The sequence below is a fragment of the Salmo trutta genome, chromosome 9, assembly GCF_901001165.1.
Source record: "Salmo trutta chromosome 9, fSalTru1.1, whole genome shotgun sequence".
NCBI lineage: Eukaryota > Metazoa > Chordata > Actinopteri > Salmoniformes > Salmonidae > Salmo > Salmo trutta.
Window position 1 is genome coordinate 4,362,863 of NC_042965.1, and position 27,250 is coordinate 4,390,112.

Consider the following 27,250-nt stretch of genomic DNA (forward strand, 5'->3'; position numbering starts at 1 on the left):
CCCCACACACACACCCCTCCTAGCCCTATCCAAGACCTGTTCCAGCCACAGTGAAAACAAATGGGCAGGTAGCAGCTGGGGGGGAGGGGGGGGGGGGGTTCTGATGGTGGTGTCTGGCACAGGTGAATCAGGAAGAGGATAGGGAGGAAGATAAGGAGAGGACGAGGAGAGAGAGAGAGAGAGAGAGAGAGAGAGATGGATGGATGGGTGGGGACAGAGGGAGAAAGGTATGAGTGAGGAACACTAATATAAGAGAGAGACTTGGAGTGGGGGATGATGGTGATAAACGAGGGAGGAACTTCCTCCTGACGGAGGGGAGGGGGGGTTCATCTTGATCTGAGGAGGAGAGAGGGTTGATCGGTGGGGACTTAAGCAGGACAAAATACTCTGGGCTGAGGGAAGACAGACAGGGCTGCCTCTGTCACACAGCCTGCTTTTTCTTCACACGGGCTCTCATGGTACGAAAGTTGACCGAGCACTGTCATATGGACATCACATGAGGATGGACCACCCACAAACGGTCATATTTGTGTTGATCTTTATGCTTACCTTGGCGACCATCTTGGGGCGGTCCCTCTCTGGGCAGGTGAGGGAGGAGTCATCTCTGTGGGGTGTGTTAGTCAGGACCATGTGGGCGGAGCCAGATGTGTGTGACAGCTCCTCCTGCTGCAGACTCTTGGTGCACACATCCTCCAGCACCACCTTGACACAGTGAGCCATATGGGGCACCAGCTTCCTGAACGCAGCCCTCCAATCAAACTCCAGAACAACGGTCTACGACCAGGGAGAGACAACCGCACAGCCAATCAACACGGGGAGAGGACAATATGAACATCTAAAGAGACTGATTCGTCAGAAATATGTTTCGATCAGGTGATATTGCAGCAGTTGATGGAATAATGGTTTATTGCTCAAGCTGCCGTTCCTCCTCCAAGGCAGCAGAGGGCAGTCTCACCTCCGGACTCTGGAAGAGCGTCTCTGCCGTGGTCTTGTTACCATCCACAGTGGTCATATCTAAGTCGTCTTTGGTCTTTTTCAATATTCCTTTCAACAGAAACAGATATGGATTCCAAATGAGTCTCAACATTGGAATAAGGTCTCAGATGATACGGATGTGTTTGACCAAATCTCCAAGCCCATAGCTAACGGAAATGAAATGGCCATCAACCTAAAGACAAGGCCATGACATAAACTCATTGATAACGCATATTTTGAGACAATAGGCTGGCTATTCAGGAAATATAGCTACTGTATAATTCTAAGAAGTGAAGTCTTTGGCACAAATATTGCTGAAATGTCCACGATAATACCCCATGGTAAATGGCGGGCAGCATGGACAATGCTTGCATAACTGTACATAAACCAATCAGTAAAAGTGACAAGCGAATGACGACGTGAGCAGTAAATCAAGTTCTAAGTCAAATGCAACAGTGAGTAGTTAGTCTAAATCTGGGGCTTGGAGTTGATTTGAACCCAGATAGCAACGGCCATAACTGGGCTAATCCTTTGAGGGGGGTGAGGGGGAGGATAAGACGGGTGTATGGGGGAACAAATTAAAAGGAGCACACATCAAGGCCACGTTTTCCTAATCAGAAGCGGAAAAGTGAGACCCCAGGCGAGGCAATTTAGCCGAACAAGACCGCGCAGAACGGAAGAGGGGAGGAAGCAGCCCGCGCGTCACTTTTTGACCTTTAAGCCCATCTGATGAATTTCTGGTAATTAAGCCGTTTGATTGCCTCGAATTAATGATTTGGATAACTGCCCTTTAAAGGCTGTTTACTTCTCTGTAAATCGAGCCTTTCTGCATGTCTTGTTTTTTAATGTAACCTTTATGGAAATTACTACATGCACCAAAAGCTTTCATTTAACTTCTCTGCACCAGTTCAGAGGGGAAAGAGGAGATGGCTGGCAAAGACTTGTACAGCAACCACGATAATTCCCTGTTAAAAGTGCACATTTAAATAACACATGGAGAGTATGCAGTCGGTTTAGTCCAGGCAAGTTACGTGTGCAAACGCATGCAATGTTGTTGGTGTTCTGTGTGCATGTGTGTTGGAGTAGACTTGTCTCTGTCTGATGTGCAAAGAGACCTCTTTGTCTGAACATCATGTTCTCATTCTCTCTCTCTCTCTCTCTCTCTCTCTCTCTCTCGCTCTCGCTCGCTCTCTCTCTCTCTCTCTCTCTCTCTCTGGATACCTGTCATCAGTGGAGACTGTTGCGAAGGAAGTGACATCACTGTTGCAGTCTATATTCACTAACAGTTCACACACACTTTGTGTGTTTGTGTGTGTGTGTGTTTCTGTAGCGGTTGTGTACCTCTCACACCGCAGGGAGTCTCCCCGGCACAGTTGATGAATGCCAGTTGAGTGGCCAGCTCGTCCACTTGGCTCTCCAGGCCCAGCAGAGTGCAGGCTAGCTGGGTCAGGACCCTCAGCTGGTGAGATGTTAGGCTGAAGTTCCTGCCTCTCCTGGGGGGCAGCTCCAGAGGCGCTGTGGTGGACGAGGTTACACAGAGAAAACAACCACTTTAGCCGATCTGTCACTAGCAGGCTGTCATTTCATATTACAGGATTATTCAACCTCATGTGGTATTCAACGCACACACTCGCAAACACACTCACACAGAGACAGACGCATGCATGCCCGCATGCACACACACCTCTACTCCATCATATCACACCCTCTACCACCTTAGTATAACCTTACACCCCCTATGAATATCGATTCCCGCACAATTCCCAACACTCCAACAACAACAACAAAAAAAAAAAAAGGAAAACTTTCTCCTAACGAAGTCACACATCCTCGGCACAAACTTTTCTCCCCCTAACCCGCGGATGACCCCCTCAGCAAATATGGATTTCCCATTTCTGAAGCTGCCAAACCCATCACCCAGGGGATGTTCCGCATTAAGCCAAAGAATGGGCGGCTATGAAATGTGTTGCTGTACTCCCAGACACATGAACAAATACTTTTGTGTGTCCGCTTAAATGAGTTCCTCCACTGCAAAGGCATTTGGGAATGGATCAGCACGGCATTAGCCATCGTTATAAAAGCATGGCCATGATTGAGTGTAGAAAAAAAAAGAGGCTTCCAATAATTGCAACACTATTGCCTCTAGATCCTAATGTCATTTTGTCACATTGTTAAACAAAATGGGAAAAATATGACAACACACTCATTCCCTCGTCTCCAGGCTTAATCAGGCATGAGAGTGTGTGGAGGGACTGGTAAATATCTTTATTTGTGGACGGCTTTTTCGCCTTACATTTGCACATGTCAGTCTTCCTAGATGATTATCCCAATGCTCCGCTGGTCACCTTGCAACAATATTCATGCTTCAAATGTGTGTCTTGGCATGTGTAAGTATGTGTGTATGCCTGCAGTGTGTGTATGTGTGTGTATGAGAGTGTGATTAAGCAGCACAGGCCCATGTCTCTGCAGCTCCTCAGTAATGGCTTCCAGTGGGAGTCGACGCTACAGAGAATACCTCTCCATGTGCAAATGAATGACCTGGCTGACACACACACACGCCTGTCACTCGCTCTGTACAGGTTGAGAGACAGAGACACAGCAACGACAACTAGGGAGCTCACTGAGACTCTTAGCAAGGAGTTACAGTCAGTGTCATAATGGGTAATGAGCAAGAAACTGGTCTTAAATACATCTAAAAACCAAAAGCATTGTATTTGGTTTAAAGCATTCTCTTAGATCTAAACCTCAGCTGGAGTTGTGTATAAAAGGTGTGACTATTGAACAAGTTGCGGAAGGTAAACTCCTAGGTATAATATTGGATGGTCAGTTATCATGGTCAAGTCATATTGACAAAGTTATTGTGAAGATGGGGAGAGGTATGTCTGTTATTAAAATATGTTCTGAGTTTTTTTACACACAAATCAACTGTACTAGTTGTTCAGGCTCTGGTGTTGTCCCATGTTGATTACGGTCTGGTAGTCGGGTGAGGTGCAGCAAAGGAAGACCTAGCAAAGCTGCAGCTGGCTCAAAACAGAGCAGCACACCTTACCCTTAACTGCACATACAGAACGAACATCAACTACATGCATGCTAGGCTATCCTGGTTGAGGGTTGAGGAGAAATGGAGTACTTCTCTTCTAGTCATTACCCCATAATGTCAAAGTGAAATTATGTTTTTAGAAATGTTTGCTAATTATTTAAAAATGAAAAGCTGAAATGTCTTGAGTCAATAAGTATTCAATCCCTTTGTTATGGCAAGCCTAAATAAGTTCAGGAGTAAACATGTGCTTAACAAGTCACATAATACATTGCATGGACTCACTCTGTTTGCAATAACAGTGTTTAACATGATTTTAGAATGACTACCTCATCTCTGTACCCCACACATACAGTACAATTATCTGTAAGGTCCCTCAGTCAAGCAGTGAATTTCAAACACAGATTCAACCACAAAGACCAGGGAGGTTTTCCAAATGCCTCGCAAAGAAGGGCACCTATTGGAAGATGGGGGAAAACATGACAAAGATACAGGCGTCCTTCCTAACTCAGTTGCCGGAGAGGAAAGAAACTGCTCAGGGATTTCACCATGCGACCAATGGTGACTTTAAAACAGTTACAAAGTTTAATGACTGTGATAGGAGAAAACTGAGGATGGACCAACAGTATTGTAGTTACTCCACAATACTAACCTACAGTGAGGAAAAAAAGTATTTGATTCCCTGCTGATTTTGTACGTTTGCCCACTGACATAGAAATTATCAGTCTATAATTTTAATGGTAGGTTTATTTGAACAGTGAGATACAGAATAACAACAACAAAAAATCCAGAAAAACACATGTCAAAAATGTTATAAATTGATTTGCATTTTAATGAGGGAAATAAGTATTTGACCCCTCTGCAAAACATGACTTAGTACTTGGTGGCAAAACCCTTGTTGGCAATTACAGAGGTCAGACGTTTCTTGTAGTTGGCCACCAGGTTTGCACACATTTCAGGAGGGATTTTGTCCCACTCCTCTTTGCAGATCTTCTCCAAGTCATTAAGGTTTCGAGGCTGACGTTTGGCAACTCGAACCTTCAGCTCCCTCCACAGATTTTCTATGGGATTAAGGTCTGGAGACTGGCTAGGCCACTCCAGGACCTTAATGTGCTTCTTCTTGAGCCACTCCTTTGTTGCCTTGGCCGTGTGTTTTGGGTCATTGTCATGCTGGAATACCCATCCACGACCCATTTTCAATGCCCTAGCTGAGGGAAGGAGGTTCTCACCCAAGATTTGACGGTACATGGACCCGTCCATCGTCCCTTTGATGCGGTGAAGCTGTCCTGTCCCCTTAGCAGAAAAACACCCCCAAGCATAATGTTTCCACCTCCATGTTTGACGGTGGGGATGGTGTTCTTGGGGTTATAGGCAGCATTCCTCCTCCTCCAAACACGGCGAGTTGAGTTGATGCCAAAGAGCTCCATTTTGGTCTCATCTGACCACAACACTTTCACCCAGTTGTCCTCTGAATCATTCAGATGTTCATTGGCAAACTTCAGACGGGCATGTATATGTGCTTTCTTGAGCAGGGGGACCTTGCGGGCGCTGCAGGATTTCAGTCCTTCACGGCGTAGTGTGTTACCAATTGTTTTCTTGGTGACTATGGTCCCAGCTGCCTTGAGATCATTGACAAGATCCTCCCATGTAGTTCTGGGCTGATTCCTCACCGTTCTCATGATCATTGCAACTCCATGAGGTGAGATCTTGCATGGAGCCCCAGGCCGAGGGAGATTGACAGTTCTTTTGTGTTTCTTCCATTTGCGAATAATCGCACCAACTGTTGTCACCTTCTCACCAAGCTGCTTGGCGATGGTCTTGTAGCCCATTCCAGCCTTGGGTAGGTCTACAATCTTGTCCCTGACATCCTCGGAGAGCTCTTTGGTCTTGGCCATGGTGGAGAGTTTGGAATCTGATTGATTGATTGCTTCTGTGAACAGGTGTCTTTTAGACAGGTAACAAACTGAGATTAGGAGCACTCCCTTTAAAAGTGTGCTCCTAATCTCAGCTTGTTACCTGTATAAAAGACACCTGGGAGCCAGAAATAGTTCTGATTGAGAGGGGGTCAAATACTTATTTCCCTCATTAAAATGCAAATCAATTTATAACATTTTTGAAATGCGTTTTTCTGGATTTTATTGTTGTTATTCTGTCTCTCACTGTTGAAATAAACCTACCATTAAAATTATAGACTGATCATTTCTTTGTCAGTGGGCAAACGTACAAAATCAGCAGGGGATCAAATACTTTTTTCCCTCACTGTAAATGACAGAGTGAAAAGAAGGAAGCCTGTACGGAATAAAAATATTCCAAAACATGCATCCTGCTTACAATAAGGCACTTAAACTTCCATAAAATTGGCATGTCCTGAATACGAAGCATTATGTTTGAGGAAAACACAACACATCACTGAGTACCACTCTTCATATTTACAAGCATGGTGGTGGCTGCATCATGTTATGCGTATGTCATCAGCAAGGACTAGGGAGTTTTTTTAGGATAAAAAGAAACGGAATAGAGCTAAACACAGGCAAAATCCTAGAGGAAAACCTGGTTCAGTCTGTTTTCCACCAGAAGTATTCAAGAAGAATTCAAAAAATAATAATGTGCAAATATTGTATAATCCAGGTGTACAAAGCTCTTAGAGACTTTCCCAGAAAGACTCACAGCTGTAATCGCTGCCAGAGGTGATTCTGACATGTTAAGGGGAGTGAATACTTATGTAAATAGGGTTTCTATACAGTAGATAATGGGGATCCTGAAAATCTCCCTCCCTCCCTCAAATTCAAGCTGCTTTATTGGCATGAAAAACATTGTGTCAATATTGACAAAGCAACAATGTATACAATATACACTGTAATAAAATTAGAAACAATAGCAAATAATAATATAAAATGGTTGTAACGGTTGTCGTCGGGAATGGAGGACCAAAACGCAGCAGGAATGTGGATGCTCACCTTGTTAATTTATTTTATATCAAGAGAACACCAAAATAACAAAATGAAGAACTCACGAACAACAAAACAGTCTTGTCATGCTCACACACGCAAAACAAGAAACAATCTCCCACAACACTACACCAAACAATTACCCATATAAAGGACTCCCAATCAGAGGCAACGAGAAAACACCTGCCTCCAATTGAGAGTCCAACCCCAATAACCCAGACATAGAAATACAAAAGACCAGAGACCACATAGAAATACAAACATAGAACATTACCCAAAAACCCGGAAATAATAAATCAAACGCCCTACTAAATAAACCACCACCCCGAACCACATAAAACAAATACCCTCTGCCACGTCCTGACCAAACTACAATAACAAATAACCCTTATACTGGTCAGGACGTGACAATGGTAGTAAATAATAATACAAAATTAAATACAAAAACAACAACAATATAGCAGAATTGTAATAAATATAAAAAGATAAACATGGAAAATGAAACTATAACTAACTTATAACTAAATAACTGTCATCTTCACCATTACATCAGTACAACTACAACTACTATCATCATTACTACTACTACTACCAACCACCATCAATAAACTGCTATCATTACCATCACTCTACTACCCATATCACTACTATTTGGAACGATAAACAACAATAATAATATAAATAACAATAATAGCAATAACAATAATAGTAATAACAATAATACTAATAATAAGTAAATTACTATGTACTATGCAGATGTTATTATTCAGTGTCCCTCAGGCAATGGCAGGCAAATACATATTTGGCTTCAAGAAGAGCCATTGGTCCTTCGCCCATGAGTATTTTTAGTTTTTCCTCTGGGTTTAAAACGTTAAAATTTGGAATAAATGTAGTCATTTCTGTGAATAATGAATCTCTTGTTGAGGAACAATTCTCACAGTAAAGGAGAAAGTGCATCTCCGTTTCTACCTCCCCTGTCGTGCAGTGACCACATACACGCTCTCATCTCTCTCTCTTTCTCTCGGCAACATCTCCAAGCAAACCATCTAAACGAGATTCGATGTGTCTCAAAGAAACACCAACGCATAACCCCCCTCTTAATAAAGAGCTCTCTCCTGAGTGGGCAACCTGTTGACTGTCCCCTTCTCTATTCTCTCAGGTGAGTTGTCCGTGAACCCAGGAAGACTGTTTCCCTCCATCTCTCCGTTACTCCAACACTCACACACTCACACCGTGACACATGACCTTGGAGTGTAACAGCCCTGTCTACTCCAACACCCATTGCTATATGAACAATATGTATTTATAGCCCTGGCTCCACTGCTATACAGGATACAGCCATTTAAAGGTCATTATGCCTGTGTCACATCACACGGTGGAACCAAATGGGGGGTGCTTAAGGCACCCAGGTGTGTCATCGACAAGAGAGCACAGAGAGGCAGGGAGGAACATGGTAGGGTTCACTTAAGGGTCAGTCTACAGAAAAACTATACAGGAAACTAGCACAATTGCAGCCCTAAAATGGACTTGATCACTATTGTATCAGACCTGAATAATAGATTTCTTTGATTGAGAGTGACAGGTAAAAGACTGTGCCAGGAAACAATGGGATTATTACACTACCCTAACTTGGAGAACAAGTCATTGAAATAGAAGTATAGTGTTAGCTATATGGAGTCGTATACTGCAGTTGGTGTTATGTGGTGACGGATAGTTTCATGGCCGTGGTGAAAACCCAGCCAAGAGGAGCTAGCGAGGTCATGTTCTTATTTCCCCAGTCATGACCAAGGCGACTAGGTAGGAAGACAATCTACCAGTAAAGACAACATGTACTATCGTTGTGGAGGATGGTGGCCAATGATAGACAGCATGTGCTTGGTAGGAACACAAAAGGAACACAAACATCCATTTGGGGGGGGGGGGGAAGCCATCAGTCTCCTCCACGGCAGCTCCACCTGAGCTGAACAACATTACTGTCACAGTCACACTCCCCTTGACTGGCATGAAAAGGGAGAGAGGGGAGGGGACGAAAACAGAGGGAGGGATGGAAGGAGGGAAGGGAATTCCCTCAGCAGTTGTTATTGATTCCGGTGTTTACGGGCGGATAGTTTAGTGCCGTTTACAAAACAGAACAGATGCAGCCAGTGAGCAAAAATGTAAACAATTGCTGTATGGCGGGCTGCCAAATCCCCGGCCTGATGTATTAAACTCACACTGAAGTGCATTTCCCCTTTGGACTGTACTTATTACCACTTCATTTCCTCAGCACTCACTCTCTCTTTCTGTCTCACTCTCTCTCTTGTTCCCTCAGTCGTCAGAGGGGGGGAACCGGCTTGTTGTCTGGCCGTCTTCTGTACTTCCCTGACCCCGGAGGCCCGGCACTACCTAACAGACCCATTAGTGAGGGGAATTGCATGTGTCTGACGTGGCCGAAAAACCAATTATTAGACACTTTCTTCCAAATGTTGCCAGAGTCTGTTGGGAATGGGCAATCACGCAATAATTTAGCCACTGATTTAATTTCACTCCTCTCTCTCTCTCTCTCTCTCTCTCTCTCTCTCTCTCCCCCTCTCCCTATCTCTCTCCCCCCCCTCTCTCTCTCTCCCTCTCGCTCTCTCTCTCTCTCTCTCTCTCCCTCTCTATCTCCCCCCTCTCTCTCTCTCTCCCTCTCTATCTCTCCCCCTCTCTCTCTTTCTCTCTCTCTCTCTCTCCCTCTCCCTATCTCTCTCCCCCCCTCTCTCTCAATCTCTCTCCCCCCTCTCTCTCTCTCTCTCTCTCTCTCTCTCTCTATCTCTCCCCCCCCCTCTCTCTCAATCTCTCTCCCCCCTCTCTCTCTCTCTCTCTCTCACTCTCCCTGTAGCGTGAATGACATCTCTATGGTCCTTTGCCAGGGCTACTCTCTCTAACTCTGCCAGGGATGGTTAGCTGGCTGGCCTCAAGCCTCACGTCTCAACTCCACCCATGATTACAATAACACAGACAGGCGCTGAGATGTGCGTGTGTGTGTGTGTGTGTGTGCGTACGTACATTGTTGCTGGTCATAAAAAACTCCAGCTCTGTGTGGAGCGGTATGTACATTTCAAAAGCCCATTGACAAGTTTATCATGCAGTCAGATCGCCGGGTGCTATTCTCCGCAGACTGGCACTGACAGAACAACAAAGGGTTTGTCAGTGGATTGAAGGCAGATATCCACAAAGATGCAGATGTAACCCGCAGAGCCCAAGGACTCCCTCACTCCTACATCAAGCTGGTCTCCTTTCTACCTCGCCCCCCGTGCATGTTGGCACTCAGAGGAGACGGGTGGAAGGTGGGGTGGATGGTGTGTATGCGTGTCATGGCAGTTTAAGGGGGGTATAAAGCAGGCACGGCTCTTAGGGCGCTGATTGGCCCCCTGCGCGAGGGTGGCAGGGTCAGGACGGCGCTGGGGGGGCCACCGGGAGGACTGCCCGCGGGGCCCGGTGGCGGCTGGGTCCCGCTCCATCAGTCGCGGCCCGCTGCTCAACCAGACAGCCTTATTATGGGTGACTCCCGCTGATGCCCCCCTCCTCCTCCCCCCCCCCCCCCCCCGTGGCCCTCATGGCCCCTGGACTGCAAGAGGCACAGTCTGCCTGAACCACAGCAGGGTCTACCCACTGTTCACAGGGGGGAAAGTGGGAAGTTTTGATATCTCGATTAACCCGCTTTGGGAAAGGGGGGGGTGCACGGTGGCCAGGCTAAGGCTGCTGTCAGCTCTCTCCTTGTACTCTATAGCCAATCAGCTCCAAATGGAGAGAGGGACGTATTGCATTGTGTGGCAACATTTCATTATAGGCCACTTGTTTTGGTCCCTGAGCGTGTTTTTGGACCCTCTAGGACTCCATACAGTAGCAGAGTGTTATCCTGTCTGTGCTCTCAATAAGCCCTGCTCTACTCCCTCTGAAAGAAGGTGCTAGAATACTTGAGTGGTTTGTTGATATGCTTGAGCTTAACAAGAGTGATGCACAAAAGCTTTTGTGACCATTCTTAGGAAATGGAACTGGATTTGACACACACGTACTACACACACACACACACACACACACACAGTGCCATGTTTATTCTTGCAGTAATTCCAACGGACCTAGGGTTTGGAGACAATGGGACATAGTGGAATTCATCAAATCTCAAGTGAAATTGTGAACACACATAAAAGAATCTCTCTCACACACACACACACACACACACACACACACACACACACACACACACACACACACACACACACACGCACACACATGCGCACGCACACGCACACACACCTGTAATGAAGTCTCATTAACATCAGTAAACAACCCCTCACTAGGTCATGAACCCACAGCTCTAACACCAGACCTTCTAGACAGCGTGGGGATGTGCAGGGCTGTGGTTGTACAATGGGAAGCAGCAGCCGTAAACAGAGAGCATCGGGCATATAAAAACTTCTGGTTCTACCCCCCTTCCTCCTGCCGTAATTACATGGCTACATTCGTGTGCACGGCCCGGCAGACACCGCGTCTGAACCCCTGCACAGATATGATCTAGTGAGGAGCAGCTCTTATTAAATATTAACAAACACCATTCCCAAGTAGCCTCAATCCCCAGAAGGAATCTCCCACGGTGGCGTCAGCGGCAGTAGCAGTGCTAGCTATCTCTGGCACTACTAAAGCGCTCTCTCTGCTGAATAGGCTGGTGAGCTTTGATTGGAGGGAGTTCAAAAGAGCCAAGGAAGGAGGCAAGGTGGGAGGAGGAGGGCGGAGGGCGGAGGTGAATGTGCGTACTACGCATGTTCAAACCCAAGCCTTCTAGATGCTGTACTTCTATAGCGCACGGAACAAGTTGGAGAGAATTAGTGGTAACTGGGAACGGAATTCATATCTAGGGGAGCATGCAGATGTTCTTCAGTGTGTGAATGGAGAATCTTCAGCTGTGCTGAATGATTACTCGGGACTAGTTTACAGATAGACGTATAAGCAGGCAAGCCAGGTGTATTGCTTTCCATGGTGTACATGAAAAGTGTGTTCTGTTTCTATACTACGCAAATTGGGAAGCAATTATTCAATTGCAGATTTGGAAAATCTGCAATTTACATAATGTATATATTAGGCCTATGTAAGATACTAATTTCTGCCAAATTACTGCATGTCATCATTAGACATAATGGAAATTACACATTTCCTCTAAGGTACTTAAACGCTGCACAAACACTCGCACACATTCAAAGACAGACTACCTGGCAGTTAGCAATGCGCGTGTATGTGTACGAACGCACAAACAGACACACACACCCGTGATTACCCCTTTTCCTGTCCAGACGCAGTGAGGTGTGATAGTAAGGTTTAAAGCTCGCATTGTTCCCGGCCAGTCAATCTGTCCGGCAGACTCCAGAGTCCTACTGATCACCCCATTACTACCGGGAAGGAGAGAGAAGGGGGAGGGGGGGGGGGAAAGAAAGGAGGTGGAGAGCGAGGGACGGTGAGGAAAGGGGCTACAAAGGGCTGAGACACTCACATCTGTCTGGGAACAATGTCAGAACTTCCCCACTCAGAGAGAGGGGTTAAAAGAACTGTCACATCTCGCTGATGTGAACGCTGTTAAATGGTTCAGTGGTTTGACAGTAGCTGATGCCAGAGACTGCACTCCCCTGGGAGAGCTCTGGGAAGGAAGCACAGGCTCAGGCTGCCTCCCAGGCTCCCCTCCCTTACCCACCCCTCCATTGAAAATCCAGCAGATAAATAGATAGGCGGAAATAAACAATAACACGCTACAAGGAGACAATAGGGATCTGAGAATGTATGCATCAAGTGAATATATGCATATTGTTTTCCTGTGTGTCATCGTTGTCAAAGCAGCCCTTGAAGATCTCCATAGGTAAAGACAACCGCCATAGACCTGGAAAATGACGTAAAGCCACTCCGCTGATTAGGCCACAGTGTCCTTGGTGGATCTGTTTATGTTTGGGTGTCTACTGTTGTCTTTCGTTGATGTGACCCCCCCCCCCCCCCCAAAAGAAAACTAGCCCCGATCCCCGTCCCACAGTAGTTGTGGTGGAGCAGGCACTCACATGACAAGGGGCAAAAAAAAAACTGCATCGCTTTAGTGTCGTTACACTTTGCGGGCGCTGCTTCCCTTTGGTGAGATGTTCTGCCTCCGGTGCTACATTTGACGGTTTGTTGAGCGGCACGTAGGTGTGTAGCCGGAGCCACAGCCGCCGCGCTGTGATCAAACAGCCTAACTGACGCACGGCCAATTATCCTGGCTGCCTTCTTTCATCTCATGTTTAAGGGTAGGGAAAGAGAGCGGGGAGAGAGGTGGAGAGAGGGAGCTAGGAAGGGAGGGAAAGAGAGCGAGAGACGGCTGTGGGTTTAGAAGAGTGGCAGATGTAAAAAGCACACTTCCCATCCCCAGAAGGAAGCACGCCTGACATATGCACCATTTTGGGAAAGTAAACAATGGAGTTGTCTACTTTGTGGATGGTTACCCCATCTATCCCATAAATAGGCCAATCAGAGAGCCAAACATAGAGTATAAGGAGATCTATCAGATGTGACATACCATGTACAGATTTTTTGTTCCCCAGTCTCTCTGTACATCACTCCTTTCCTCCCACACAAGAGAAATGATTTCCTTTTAAATTTTTGTAAATACTTCTCAGCTGTTTCATTCTATTCTTCTCCCTAGCCCAAGGGCGATAACGTAAGGAACCACCAACTCCTAGACGTATCCTTAGCTGTGAAGGATAGGTTACAAGGCCTGTGCTCACTACCAAGGTCATCTTTGTCTGTTTTACCCTTGGTTTGCGTTATTTTGCTATGAGAGAAAGCCTTAAGTGAAGTACTCTGTAGTAAAAGAGTAAAATCCCAACTTGTGTTCAAGTGAATGGAATTTGAAAGAATGTAGAGAAGGATTGCTCCTTCTCCAGTGCTTGGTGTGTGCAATGAATACTCAGGGAGAAAAAGGTGTAGAGAAACGAGCTAGGAAAAGGCTTACTAGAGTGAAAACGAACAATACCTCACAAAGGCACAGACAGAAAGAACTGAACTAAATAAGGAGCCGATGAGACCAGGTGAGTAACTAACACAGGTGAAATCAATGAACAAAAATGAAAAACAGGGCTACGTTCAAGAACACAACGAAACAGAACACAAGGTTGATTAAGAAAATAAATGCAGAACCTTACAGTGTGTGAGCGGGGAGAGTGTGGTAGAGTTTAGAGAGAGTAACAGGTTTGCTCCACTGACCTACAGTAGCCTTGGTCCTGGCCGAGCTTTTCCTTCCCTTGCCACCGCTCAGCGTAGTGTTGTCCTTTAGGGCGTTCTCAAACTCTCTCTCCATCATGGCGCCCAGCTCCTGGGACACAGTGTTCAGGTAGGCAGCATTCAGGAAACCCAGAATGGTGTGGGGCTTGGCCACCCCATTGAGGACCAGGAGCTCCTCCCTGAGGGCCGAGCACAGGGCCGGGGCGGCAGCACGGAGCCCCAGGGCCAGCCTGTCGAAGCCCGTCTCCTTCCCACCGGGGCTGGAGGCCAGGGCAGAGTGGAGCAGAGACAGGACAGCCTGGCTCCTCAGGCCCTGGTAGTGCATCAGCACCTCCCACTCTGGGTAGAGGAAGAACAGCTGCTGCAGACAGTAGATGCGCTGAGGGACGGGGAGGGGACAGGAAAGTCTGTCCAGCAGGTGGCGCCGCAGCCGGAGCCTTACCTCGTCCCACACCTCATGGCTCTCCAGAGCACTGTCGTCCCTGACTGTGTGGACCGAGGTGTGTGCCGAGGGGCCGGGCTGCTGGAGGATGGGCGAGGGGGTGGTGTTGGGGAAGGACACGCCACACTGGGAGGAGATGTTGTGGAGCAGCTGGAGGGTCACGTCCTCTCGCCCCTCCTCCTCGGTCCTAAGGTACTGGAGCTGAAGAGGAGGAGGAAGGATGGTTCATGGAGGAGCTGTCAACATGTTTATAGGTATCAATACGATCAGCAAATCTTTTTCATTTTATGGATGGTTATTGTTAAGCACATTTTGACTGGCTAGTGAACTACATAGCATTGTACATTGTAGGTTCACCCCTCTCTCATCATTATTATCATGATGTGTTATTACCAGAGCTTTCAGGAAGTCCAGAAGCTCCTGGTTTCCTGTGGCGACAGGCCTGACAGTGCTGTTGTTCCGTGGGTTAAACCACTGCAGACATTCCGTTGGGCTGGGCGGATGCTCCCCCGTCCAGGACTCACCCATCTTCCCCTGCAGTTCCTTCAGATTCTGTTCTATACTGGAAAGGGACAGAGACACACGCCACTCACAATAAACCTCTGACTGTCACCTCCATCACATACTGCATAACAGTACTGTATTCCCCCCACCTCCCTGTCCCGCCACCGACACACCCCCAAACCCTGAGAGAGACACATCAGCAGTAATGAACACAGACATCAATATATCCCGGCTGTGTGTGTGTGTGTGTGTGTGTGTGTGTGTGTGTGTGTGTGTGTGTGTGTGTGTACTGAGTGTCTGGTGTGAAGTGATGTTACACACGTCTGATACATGTGCGTCTCCCAGTGTCACTTCTCTCGCGACCCCTCGCCACACACACACACACACAGGCAGGCCTCCCGTATTAACAGACTACATCAGCAATTCTGTATCCCCTTTAATCTTATCAAGAGTAGTAGGTTAAGGCCCAGTTTTCTTTGACATTTTAGAGACACATTTGCATTCACCCACGCACACACTCATGAAGAAGTTTCCCTTTCACACGCACACGGAGCACAAAGAAGAATGAACATTGAGAGAGAATTGACATTGATTAGCCTACCTTTATTTAACCAGGTAGGCTAGTTAAGAACAAGTTCTCATTTACAACTGCGACCTGGCCAAGATAAAGCGTAGCAATTCGACACTTACAACAACACAGAGTTACACATGGAATAAACAAAACATACAGTCAATAATACAGTAGAACAAAAGAAAACAAAAAGTCTATATACAGTGAGTGCAAATGAGGTAAGTTAAGGCAATAAATAGGCCATGGTGGCGAAGTAATTACAATATAGCAATTAAACACTGGAATGGTAGATGAGCAGAAGATGAATGTGCAAGTAGAGATACTGGGGTGCGAAGGAGCAAGATAAATAAATAAATACAGTATGGGGATGAGGTAGGTAGATAAATGGGCTGTTTACAGATGGGCTCTGTACATGGGACTATGGGACTCCCATCATGGCCGGTTGTGATACAGCCTGGAATCGAACCAGGGTTTAAAAGTTAAGGTTAATAATAAGGTACATAAGGATGTTTGCGTGATCTGGAAATTGCCAGGTGAGAACGGTTAGGGGTGAAGTGGATGGACGTCCTGTTTAGGTGGGAAAGAAATACGTCATTAGGGTAATGAGTTAGCAGAAAGGAAAATGGAGGGTATAAAAGAGCTAGGATTTTTTTGATGGGGAAAAAACTCAGAGCTTGCTAGAAGAACCTGTCGACTGCTGGATTAAAAAAAAAAAGTTTGATTTTTTTATTATATAACCTTTATTTAACATACAAATGAGTTAAGAACACATTATATTTTACAATTACGGCCTACCCAGACCAAACCCTAACCCCAGACGACGCTGGGCCAATTATGCGCTGCCCTATGGGACTCCCATCATGGCCGGTTGTGATACAGCCTGGAATCGAACCAGGGTCTGTAGTGATGCCTTTAGCACTGAGATGCAGTGCCTTAGACTGCTGCGCCACTCGGGAGCCCAGGAAGAAGATTTTTGCTGTAGCTTTTTAGCTTAAAGTATATTTTGATTTGTATCATACTCAGTCAAAGTAAAATTCTAGGGGGAATCTTTAAGGGTACCTCATTGATAGAAGTGTGAAGTAGTTGTTAAAGTTTTAGACGCCATCTGAGGGACTTATCATCCTGAGGGGGGAGCCAACAAACTGTTTATAGAGTTATAGAAGATAAAAAAATACATATTATATTTTATTGGCACACCCCAAAAGGGGTTTAGTTAAGGGCGCTGAAGGTTGTCTATCAATTTAATTTACTGTACATTTTTACTTATCATTGATTTGTGATTGGTTGATTGATCTGGGATTTTTTATGCCTGTTTCTGGAATTTTGAATAAACCTGCTTTATTGTTCTGAAACCCTGTTTCATCAAAGAGTCATACAAGTGCATGTCGTTCTACTATAGGTTAAGGAAGTAGACTTGATTCGTTGAGGATTTTTTTGCATCTGGTTAATTAGTCTATTGGGGACTGGTATAAAATAACCTAACCCGAGACACAGCTATAGACGCTGAGCGCATTGGTAGAAGTCGTAGGAGGAGATGATTCTGGGCTAAGCCAACCCGAGAGAGAGCACCCCATAGTGTTCTAAGGTTGAAGCTCTGGCCTGGATGATCCTGAAGAGGCGCCGGGTTGCAGGTTGAAGGAGCGTAGGCACTCGACTTCGGGGATAGCCCACTCTACTGTAAGGCCCTCACTGTTGAGTTTAAGGGACAGTCCCTAGCTGTATACTAGCTCAGTGGTAAGGCAGAGCGGCATCTATCAGATCTGTAAGGATTAGGCCCAAGAAATAACGGAACTGCCATTGGGTAGACAGGGCCTAGTTGAGTCGTTAATCCTGCGGGGGGGGGATTTTAGCTTTGATAATGTGACAGATTAGATATGACATTCGCGGGCTCAACATGTTTAGTCGTGTCCATGAAAATCAATGCTAGCACTCATCTGTGCGTGTGTGAGAGAGAGAGTAAGAGAGAGAGAGAGGGGAGAAACAGAGAGAGTAAGAGAGAGAGAGAGAGAGAGAGATAAAGAGAATGAGAGAAAAGGAAACAGTTCCATTTACTAACACCCAGCTCATTCACCACTCTGGGCCTGTAAAGCTCCTCGAGTCGGCGATACACACATCCAGATGCCTCCCAATGACGACACATTAAATAACCATTCAACGTGACACACTTTCATTTCAGAGGGAAAATGTGGGGCATAAAACGTTATGGGCCACCGATCTGTGTCCAAATCGCTGTCGATTGAATCCCGCACACGTGGTTTTAGTTGGCTAGACGAAGTTGTACGTATAGACAGTCTATGTATTTCATTCGATGCTGAATTTGCTGACCGACAGAAAGCCAGAACACACCAGGGGGAACGGTGGTGACACCACAGAGGACATCCAAGTGGTGACAGGTGTTGTTGGAGGGGAACACACATTCTTCCACAATGGTAGTCAAGAGCTAGCTGTAAAACAGCACTAGCTCCCACCACTAACGGCTTGTGTGAGAAACGCTGACAGTGCTGTCTGTAAAATGAACACAATACTTTTTTTCCCCCCCACCTAAAATCAATGTCTTTTTTAATTGCTGTTTGTTTTTATTGAATAACTTCTGTGACCTTACCTTGGATGTCACACTGTTCAAGAATTGTATCCCATTAATGCAGGGAAAGGTTTTCTTGTGCATCATTATGTATTGAGTACATATGCATTGTTTGAATTGTGTTCACGCATACAAATTAATATAGCTCACTGTTTTTCTCCAAATGAACCAATATAGCACAAAACAAGAAATCACTAGCTCCACTCTACCAATCAAAGCAAGCCAAGCTGACATTTCACATTTCTGACAAACTGACATTTCTTTTAGCCCACATATATTCATGTTAAAATGTGTATAGGAGAGGCAGATAGAGGCAGTCTATTTAATGTTAGTCATAAACGTGGATGTGTGATCTGGGCTCCACCCCAGGACTTTACTCAGACAGCAGGTCTTAAATGAGCATCCATCTGGTCCGTCAGCCTGCCTCTCAACGCCATCAAAACACACCATTTTACAGCATACACCTCTCAGTTTACCCCTTTATATAGAAAGACACGCGTGCGCCAGTGAACACATACGGCCATACACAGTCACGCACGCACACGCACGCACGCACATACAGTACACACTTTTATGTCCCACCCCTACTTCTCTCTCGCTCTCATCTCATCTTTTCTGCTCATCTCAGCTTTGAAGGTCCACTGTAGGATTTACAGTTTGATTGAATGTCTGTGTGCCACCTGCCAGGCTGGGGTCCAACTCGGGGTGTATGGACTAAGAGCACCTCACAATGTCTCACCTTTAGCCCCGAGGTGTGGGAACAATCTGGAGATTAATCAACTCTACCGGATTAGCCTCAACCACAATGACTTTCACCGCACAGAGCTCACAAGCTGCAGAGCTAAGACAGCTCATGCAGCGAGAGATAGAGACGGGAGGAGAAAGACAGCAGTTTGACACGAGAAAACACCAGTCAATTCTCCAAGTGAAAGCAACAATGGACAGACCAGAGGTGAAAAGAACCACATAGTTAAAGCTAAACAAAAGGCTGGGAGATGAGTGGAGGAGAAGTTTCTTTAAAGTCTCTCGACAAACATGTCAAATCATATCACTCCCCACCTCCTTACCCCTTCTCACATCCCCAACGAAATGGAATTGTTTTTCAGGTTGGGCTACAGCAATACCCTGCAAGGCAGCCCGGGCACACCACCACCACTCCGTCCCCAACCCTCTCACCCCAAAGAAAGGAGCGATTGGAGGGCTTTTGTTAGATGGCACATTTCACAGCTCTGTGACTTACAGAAACCCAATCCTGTGATTAGTCAGCGCATTGACGTTATCTTAAGTTCCTTGTCAGAATTAATTTAGTGTGGGTGGGCTGCGGGGCTGTCTGTCAGGCTCCGGGGAGAGGAAAGCAGAGAGGGGGCAGGAAGCGATCCCTTTCAAATAAGCCCTAGCTCCAAACTGGACCGGCCGCCTGGGAACCAAATATCTGCCCCATCAAAAGGCCCCATTCTACACGGAAACAAGAGGGAAAGGGGTTCAATGAACAGCCTGAAACGGATCCCCCTTCGCCCTGCCCGTGGCCCTCTTAGTGCCCTCAACCTTGCCAGAGACCGCAGGCACACACACACGCTGCCACACACTCGCATACACACAAACGTACGCAGACCGATGCTGATGTACACACATACATGTTTAAGGTACATAAAAGCACACGCACTCAGACACACGGCAGATCTAACTATGAGAAATGTTGGCAGGCGTCTAGTGTAAGCCATTTCCCTGCCTTGCAGAAAGGCGACAGCGGTGTCTGCAGTCCCTTGGCCTGCACTGACACTTCATTAGAGGACTTTTACTGCTGGCCTCCTGAAGTGTACCATTTGATGAAACCTAATGGATTACAGCATTTCAATTTGGGGAGCCAGGCCCCGTTGTCAGCCTATCTTAATCTCCTTCAATTAGGGAGCAGTTCTTAGGCAAATCTCTGACATCTGAGAGCTGGGAACAGGCCTGCCAGTCTGACCCACAAATAGGTTGAAGCCTTCCTTCATGGGAGTGGGCAGTGGGAGCTCACTCTTTCTCTTTATGTCTCTCTCTCTGTCTCTCCCTCTCTCTCTGTCTCTCTTTCTCTTTATGTCTCTCTCTCTCTCTCTCTCTCTCAATGTCTCTTCTCATCGTCCCGATTCCCTTTACTCTTCTCCTCTTCCATAATTTGTCCCAGACACTGATAAATGGATTAGGCAGCAGGTGTGTGTGAATGTGTGGGTGTGTGTGTGTGTACGTGTGCGGCTGCCTCTGTGTGTGACAGAGGCTGACCTTGGTGGAGGTACTGTAAGAGAGGAGCCTTGCCAGCGTCTGTCTACTAGTCCCCAAATGGGCTGAGATGAGCCCAAGGCTGACTGACCGGAGGTGCAGACTGAGTGGGGATCGCCAGATTTTTTGCCCAATTCCCCATTATCTGTCCCTTTGTTCTCATAATGGTTATCCCTCTCCCATATCCACAGGAACACAAAATAACCCTTTAAAGCTTAGAAGGAAGAAAAATGCCTTGGCCTTCAGTAATAAGCCTTGAATTACCTACCCAAGGGTTTTCGTTTCAAGATGTGGAATCTTCAATTATTTTGTTCCCATTTTCCCCCCAAAAAGAGGGCGAGAAAAGGGGGGGATGAGACGCAAACGCTAATGGTACCAGAGTGAGAGGCTTTGTTCAGCCGCCACATTTAGCCTGTCCCTCATCATCTATCCTCGCCCTCACAGCAGCACAAAGGATAAAAGAGCTGAAATATAGATTTCTCTCTCTCTCCCTCCCTCCCTCCTTCACTATGCCCGGTCTCCTCTGGTTCCTCTCTCTCTCCCTTCTTCCCTCCCTCCCTCAATATGTGCCATCAAAATATTGAGAGCCTAGTCCATGTCACTCTGTCCTGAGTGTGGTATTTTCAAAGAGAGAGAGAACGAATGAAAGAGAGCGACAGACATAGAATCGGGTGGCCTGTCTAGCCATCTCATGTGGGAAGGGGGGGGGGGTTAAGAATGTAATATTGGAGCAGAAGTTCTCATCAAAGTGGCTTTCACACACCTCAAAATGAGTATGTGGTAACTGGTTGGAAAAGCAGGTGTAATGTTCCCTTTGATGTATAAATCCTAAAACGGGATATGCTTAAACTGTCTATGCAAGATTTACATAAAAGTCAGTCTGGGCACATATCTTAAGATTCACTCCTTTACTATAAGTGAATAATGTTATCATGCTGCATCATAACTGAATACAAACGGATGGAGTACGAACAAAAGAGGCAGACAGACAATCAAAGGCTCTTAATCTGCAATGTTGCTGTAAAAGCATGTTCTTTCACATAGGTTGGAGAAGAGCTCTTCATTGTAAACGGCAAATTGAGATTAGTGAATCTTCTAAAGCTTGAGGGCTCTGCTCCATGATGTTTTCAAAGATAATTGACTTCTTCAAGCTCACAAAAGATCAAAATGTAAACAACGAGCATCTTAATCAACCGTTCACTTCTCAAATGAACCTTTAATAACTGTAAACCCACACTGAAGTTTCTGACAGATACTTGGCAACGGCTAGGAATGCTCATTAGTAACAGAACACACGCACACAAATGGTTTCAGCGGCTATCTTTAACAACGTTGTCACGAGTGTGTGTAGGAACGGACCAAGGCGCAGCGTGAGTATCTTTCCACATTTTTTATTTAAATGTGAAAACTTCGCAATACAAAACAATAAACTAATAACAAACAACAAACCGTGACGACAGCGGTGCAACATGCGCTAACTCAAAATAATCTCCCACAAACACAGGTGGGAAAAACAACTACTTAAATATGATCCCCAATTAGAGACAACGAACACCAGCTGCCTCTAATTGGGAATCATACAAAAACCCCAGCACAGAAAAAAGAAACTAGAAACCAACATAGAAACATTGAACTAGAATAAACCCCCCAGTCACACCCTGACCTACTCTACCATAGAAAATAAGAGCACTTAATGGTCAGGACGTGACAAACGTGCTAAAATATTAAACTTGCAACAGAGTTGGATGCTACAAGGCCAGACCTTGTTGTAGAGTCTTCTCAATGTTAAAGGCCCAATGCAGCTGTTTTTTTTTTATCTCAATATCAAATCATTTCTGGGTAACAATTATGTACCTTACAAAAATTGCTTTTTAGCAAGAGCAATTTCTCAAGCTAGAATTTTGCTAGGACTGTCTGGAAGTGGTCTGAGTGCAGGGGAATACTGATAATCCCTGTCAAAATCCAAACTAGCTGTTATTGGCAGAGAGGTTTGGAACTCTCTTTCTTATTGGTCTATTAAGTAATTTACCGCCTGGTGATGTCACTAAGCATCAGTGGTGATTTTTGCACTATAATGGTGACAAACGACGCCCACAAACTGCTAGGGCCTACATAAAGCTGTCCCAACAGCTGAGTCACAACAGCAGTCCCAACACCTTTACCACTGCTACACCTGGCTATCAGCGGAGCCTTGTCTGGCAGCGAAACCTTGTCTGGCAGCGAAACAGTTCATTCAGCCTCATTTACTGGCTTTTCAAAAAACATAGCTGATATGGCTGACTTGCTTAAAAAAATTTAGTTTCTACTGACAATTGAGATGTACAAACTATTGCATAAGGGGACGACAAGCGGATAAGAGGCGATCCGTAATTTCGATTAAGACATTAATGAGCGAGCCAGGACAGACGTATATATCTATTTGTTCAGCACTTTTGAAATGTACAGCGACAGAATTCAGAACATGGGCCGTTCTTACAGTGATTTCCCTGTACACCAAGTCAGAACCATAGGATAAATAAAGGGGGCATATAAGCAGACAATGAAAGCTCTTACAATATTCGATGATTACATTTCTCAAAAACTGGTTATAGGCTACATGTGCACCACCGAGTCAGAACAGTAACATTAGGCAAAATAAAGAGGTGAAAATAGAACAAATTATTAGGGTGAGGCACATGGGCTACTAACAGCTTACTACACAACATACACTTAGTATGACTTTCTTAGCGACAGTATACATATCTCCCTGGCATATAACATAATTTATGCTGCAGCATAGAAGACATTTTTAGGCTCACCTTGTTGTGATGTGCTCACTTGAACAGGAAGGTGCCGCGGCGGTCCTTCGTAACCAAAATTTGACCGTTCAAAACGTATTTTCCCAGTCTGAGCTTGTTTATTCACGGCTTCCCAGTTGCAACGCTTGCAGTTAGCCATTGTCAACGATTCCTTCCAAACCCCTCATTGTTGAATTTGTGATTTCCAACTTGTTGTGTAATGTTTATGTCCAATGGCCGATGAGCAACAATACGTTTAATCTATAATTTCTCGTCATTATTTCTCTTCATATGACAAGGATTAAAAAGTATTTGCCAGTAGATTGTCAAATTGATTCATGATGATGACTGCTAGCTAAGATTGTGAAAGTAAGATGTTGACATGATCAGTCCAATCAAAGCTACTGTACATATAACGGGATTTGACGTAATTTTATCTGTGACCAATGACCTTGAGCCTTCTTGGAAGGGTACTACTAATGAAATTCTATGGCAGGAGCCACAGGGCTTGAATGTTGATGTCTACCCTTACTACTTGGCCGTGACACAGTGTCCCCATGAGTGACAGAACACTGAGCCAATCCCGGCGCAACGCTCCTATTTTCTGTTGGCTTGCTCCAACACCACAGAAAGCACTGAGCTAGGCTGAAACACCTGCATTTTGGAGCTGCTTTACTCAAGAAAACAAAAAAAGAGACCATGTTTGTATGCGGCTTTATTAACTCAATGGAATCTTTTTTTTTATTTTTTACATTGTTTGCAAATTGATATGTGACTCGTATTAATGTCAAAATAACAGCAAAATAGGCAAGCCCCCCCCAAAAAAAAATATATACAGTTGAAGTCGGAAGTTTACATACACTTAGGTTGGAGTCATTAAAACTTGTTTTTCAACCACTCCACATATTTCTTGTTAACAAACTATAGCTTTGGCAAGTTGGTTAGAACATCTACTTTGTGCATGACACAAGTAATTTCTCCAACAATTGTTTAGACAGATTATTTCACTTATAATTCACTGTATCACAATTCCAAGGGGTTAGAAGTTTACATACACTAAGTTGACTGTGCCTTTAAACAGCTTAGAAAATTCCAGAAAATTATGTCATGGCTTTAGAAGCTTCTGACTCGTTAATTGACATCATTTGAGTCAATTGGAGGTGCACCTGTGGATGTATTTCAAGGCCTACCTTCAAACTCAGTGCCTCCTTGCTTGACATCATCGGAAAATCAAAAGAAATCAGCCAAGACCTCAGAAAAAAAATTGTAGACCTCCACAAGTCTGGTTCATCCTTGGGAGTAATTTCCAAATGCCTGAAGGTACCACGTTCATCTGTACAAACAATAGTACGCAAGTATAAACACCATGGGACCACTGAGCCGTCATACCGCTCAAGAAGGAGACGCGTACTGTCTCCTAGAGATGAACGTAGTTTGGTGCGAAAAGCGCAAATCAATCCCAGAACAACAGCAAAGGATCTATATCGACATAACCTGAAAGGCCACTCAGCAAGGAAGAAGCCACTGCTCTAAAACCGCCATAAAAAAGACAGACTACAGTTTGCAACTGCACATGGGGACAAAGATCGTACTTCTTGGAGAAATGTCCTCTGGTCTGATGAAACAAAAATAGAACTGTTTGGCCATAATGACCATCGTTATGTTTGGAGGAAAAAGGGGAGGCTTGCAAGCCGAAGAACACCATCCCAACCGTGAAGCACGGGAGTGGCAGCATCATGTTGTGGGGGTGCTTTGCTGCAGGAGGGACTGCTGCACTTCACAAAATAGATGGCGTCATGAGGAAGGAGAATTATGTGGATATATTGAAACAACATCTCAAGACATCAGTCAGGAAGTTAAAGCTTGGTCGCAAATGGGTCTTCCAAATCGACAATGACCCCAAGCATACTTCCAAAGTTGTGGCTAAATGGCTTAATGACAACATAGTCAAGGTATTAGAGTGGCCATCACAAAGCCCTAACCTCAATCCTATAGAAAATGTGTGGGCAGAACTGAAAGAGCGTGTGTGAGCAAGGAGGCCTACAAACCTGTCTCAGTTACACCAGCTCTGTCAGGAGGAATGGGCCAAAATTCACCCAACTTATTGTGGGAAGCTTGTGGAAGGCTACCCGAAACATTTGACCCAAGTTAAACAATTTAAAGGCAATGCTACCAAATAGTAATTGAGTGTATGTAAACTTCTGACCCACTGAGAATGTGATGAAGGAAAGAAAAGCTGAAATAAATCATTCTCTCTACTATTATTCTGACATTTCACATTCTTAAAATAAAGTGGTGATCCTAACTGACCTAAGACAGGGAATTTTTAGTAGGATTAAATGTAAGGAATTGTGAAAAACTGAGTTTAAATGCATTTGGCTGAGGTGTATGTAAACTTCCGACTTCAACTGAATATACACTACCGTTGAAAAGTTTGGGGTCACTTAGAAATGTCCATGTTTTTTTTAAATAACATAACATTTATCAGAAATACAGTGTAGACATTGTTAATGTTGGAAATTACTATTGTAGCTGGAAATGGAAGATTTTTTTATGGAATACCTACATAGGCGTACAGAGGCCCATTATCAGCAACTATCACTCCTGTGTTAATTGATCATTAGAAAACCCTTTCGCAATTATGTTAGCACAGCTGAAAACTGTTGTCCTGATTAAAGAAGCAATAAAACTGTCCTTCTTTAGACTACTTGAGTATCTGGAGCATCAGCATTTGTGGGTTCAATTACAGGCTCAAAATGTCCAGAAACAAAGACCTTTCTTCTGGAACTCGTCAGTCTTTTCTTGTTCTGAGAAATTAAGGCTATTCCATGCGAGAAATTGCCAAGAAACTGAAGATCTCGTATAACGCTGTATACTACTCCCTTCACAGAACAGCGCAAACTGGTTCTAACAAGAATAGAAAGAGGAGTGGGAGGCCCCGGTGCACAACTGAGCAAGAGGACAAGTACATTAGAGTGTCTAGTTTGAGAAACAGACGCCTCACAAGTCCTCAACTGGCAGCTTCATTAAATAGTACCCGCAAAACACCAGTCTCAATGTCAACAGTGAAGAGGCAACTCCGGGATGATGGCCTTCTAGGCAGAGTTGTAAAGAAAAAGCCTTATCTCAGACTGGCCAATAAAAATAAAAGATTAAGATGGGCAAAAGAACACACACACTGGACAGAGGAACTCTGCCTAGAAGGCCAGCATTCCGGAGTCGCCTCTTCATTGTTGACGTTGACACTGGTGTTTTGCTGGTACTATTTAATGAAGCTGCCAGTTGAGGACTTGTGAGGCATCTGTTTCTCAAACTAGACACTCAAACTAGACACTCTGGGTCCTAGTTATGGTGGTCCTGAGAGACACTGACCTGCAGGCATTGAGTTTGAGTTTGTCCTCTGTGTCTCGGAGCAGCTGTTGGATATCCAGCTCGCTGGGAAGCCCAGGAAGCAGGAGCTCTACAAAGGCATGATCCTGTGGAAGGTCCCCCTGCCATTCCATCCTGCCTGGGGCAGAGCGAGAGAGAAGAAGGAGAGTGAGAACGAACGGAGAATAATGGAAAATGTATTTTCTCACAAAAACAACAAACAAGACATTGTCAGTATCACAGACTAAAAATGCTTTGGTTCAATGGATGTTTTTCTTGGAGAAAAAAAAATCAATAGGTCTCTTGTTTAGTTCTTATTGAATGCATTATGTATACAGTAAATAATGAATGTAACAAAATGAAGCCATCACATTCAAATATATTTTATCAAATAGACCATGGATGGACCCCCTCCAAACACACGCGCCCACACACACACACACACACACCACCACAACATATGAGACATGGTAATTTGATTTCTCCTCAAACAAGATTGTTATCAGGAGCCGTAAATCAACTGCACCTGAAACAAG

At 45.1% G+C, this 27,250-nt stretch overlaps 1 protein-coding gene across 2 annotated transcripts in view; it reads right to left on the reverse strand.

Annotated features, from left to right (window-relative positions):
• The window catches only part of kiaa0825 (KIAA0825 ortholog), a 148,335-nt gene that overhangs the window by 108,680 nt on the left and 12,405 nt on the right, over positions 1-27,250 (reverse strand). For both annotated transcript variants that reach the window (XM_029762151.1, XM_029762150.1), the window contains exons 2-7: positions 26,718-26,853; positions 15,050-15,218; positions 14,197-14,857; positions 2,317-2,490; positions 956-1,044; positions 550-774 (exon numbers count right to left, since the gene is read on the reverse strand). In XM_029762151.1, the coding sequence (XP_029618011.1) occupies positions 550-774; positions 956-1,044; positions 2,317-2,490; positions 14,197-14,857; positions 15,050-15,218; positions 26,718-26,848 (1,449 nt within the window). In that variant the 5' untranslated portion in view covers positions 26,849-26,853. The remainder of the gene's footprint in view (positions 1-549; positions 775-955; positions 1,045-2,316; positions 2,491-14,196; positions 14,858-15,049; positions 15,219-26,717; positions 26,854-27,250) is intronic.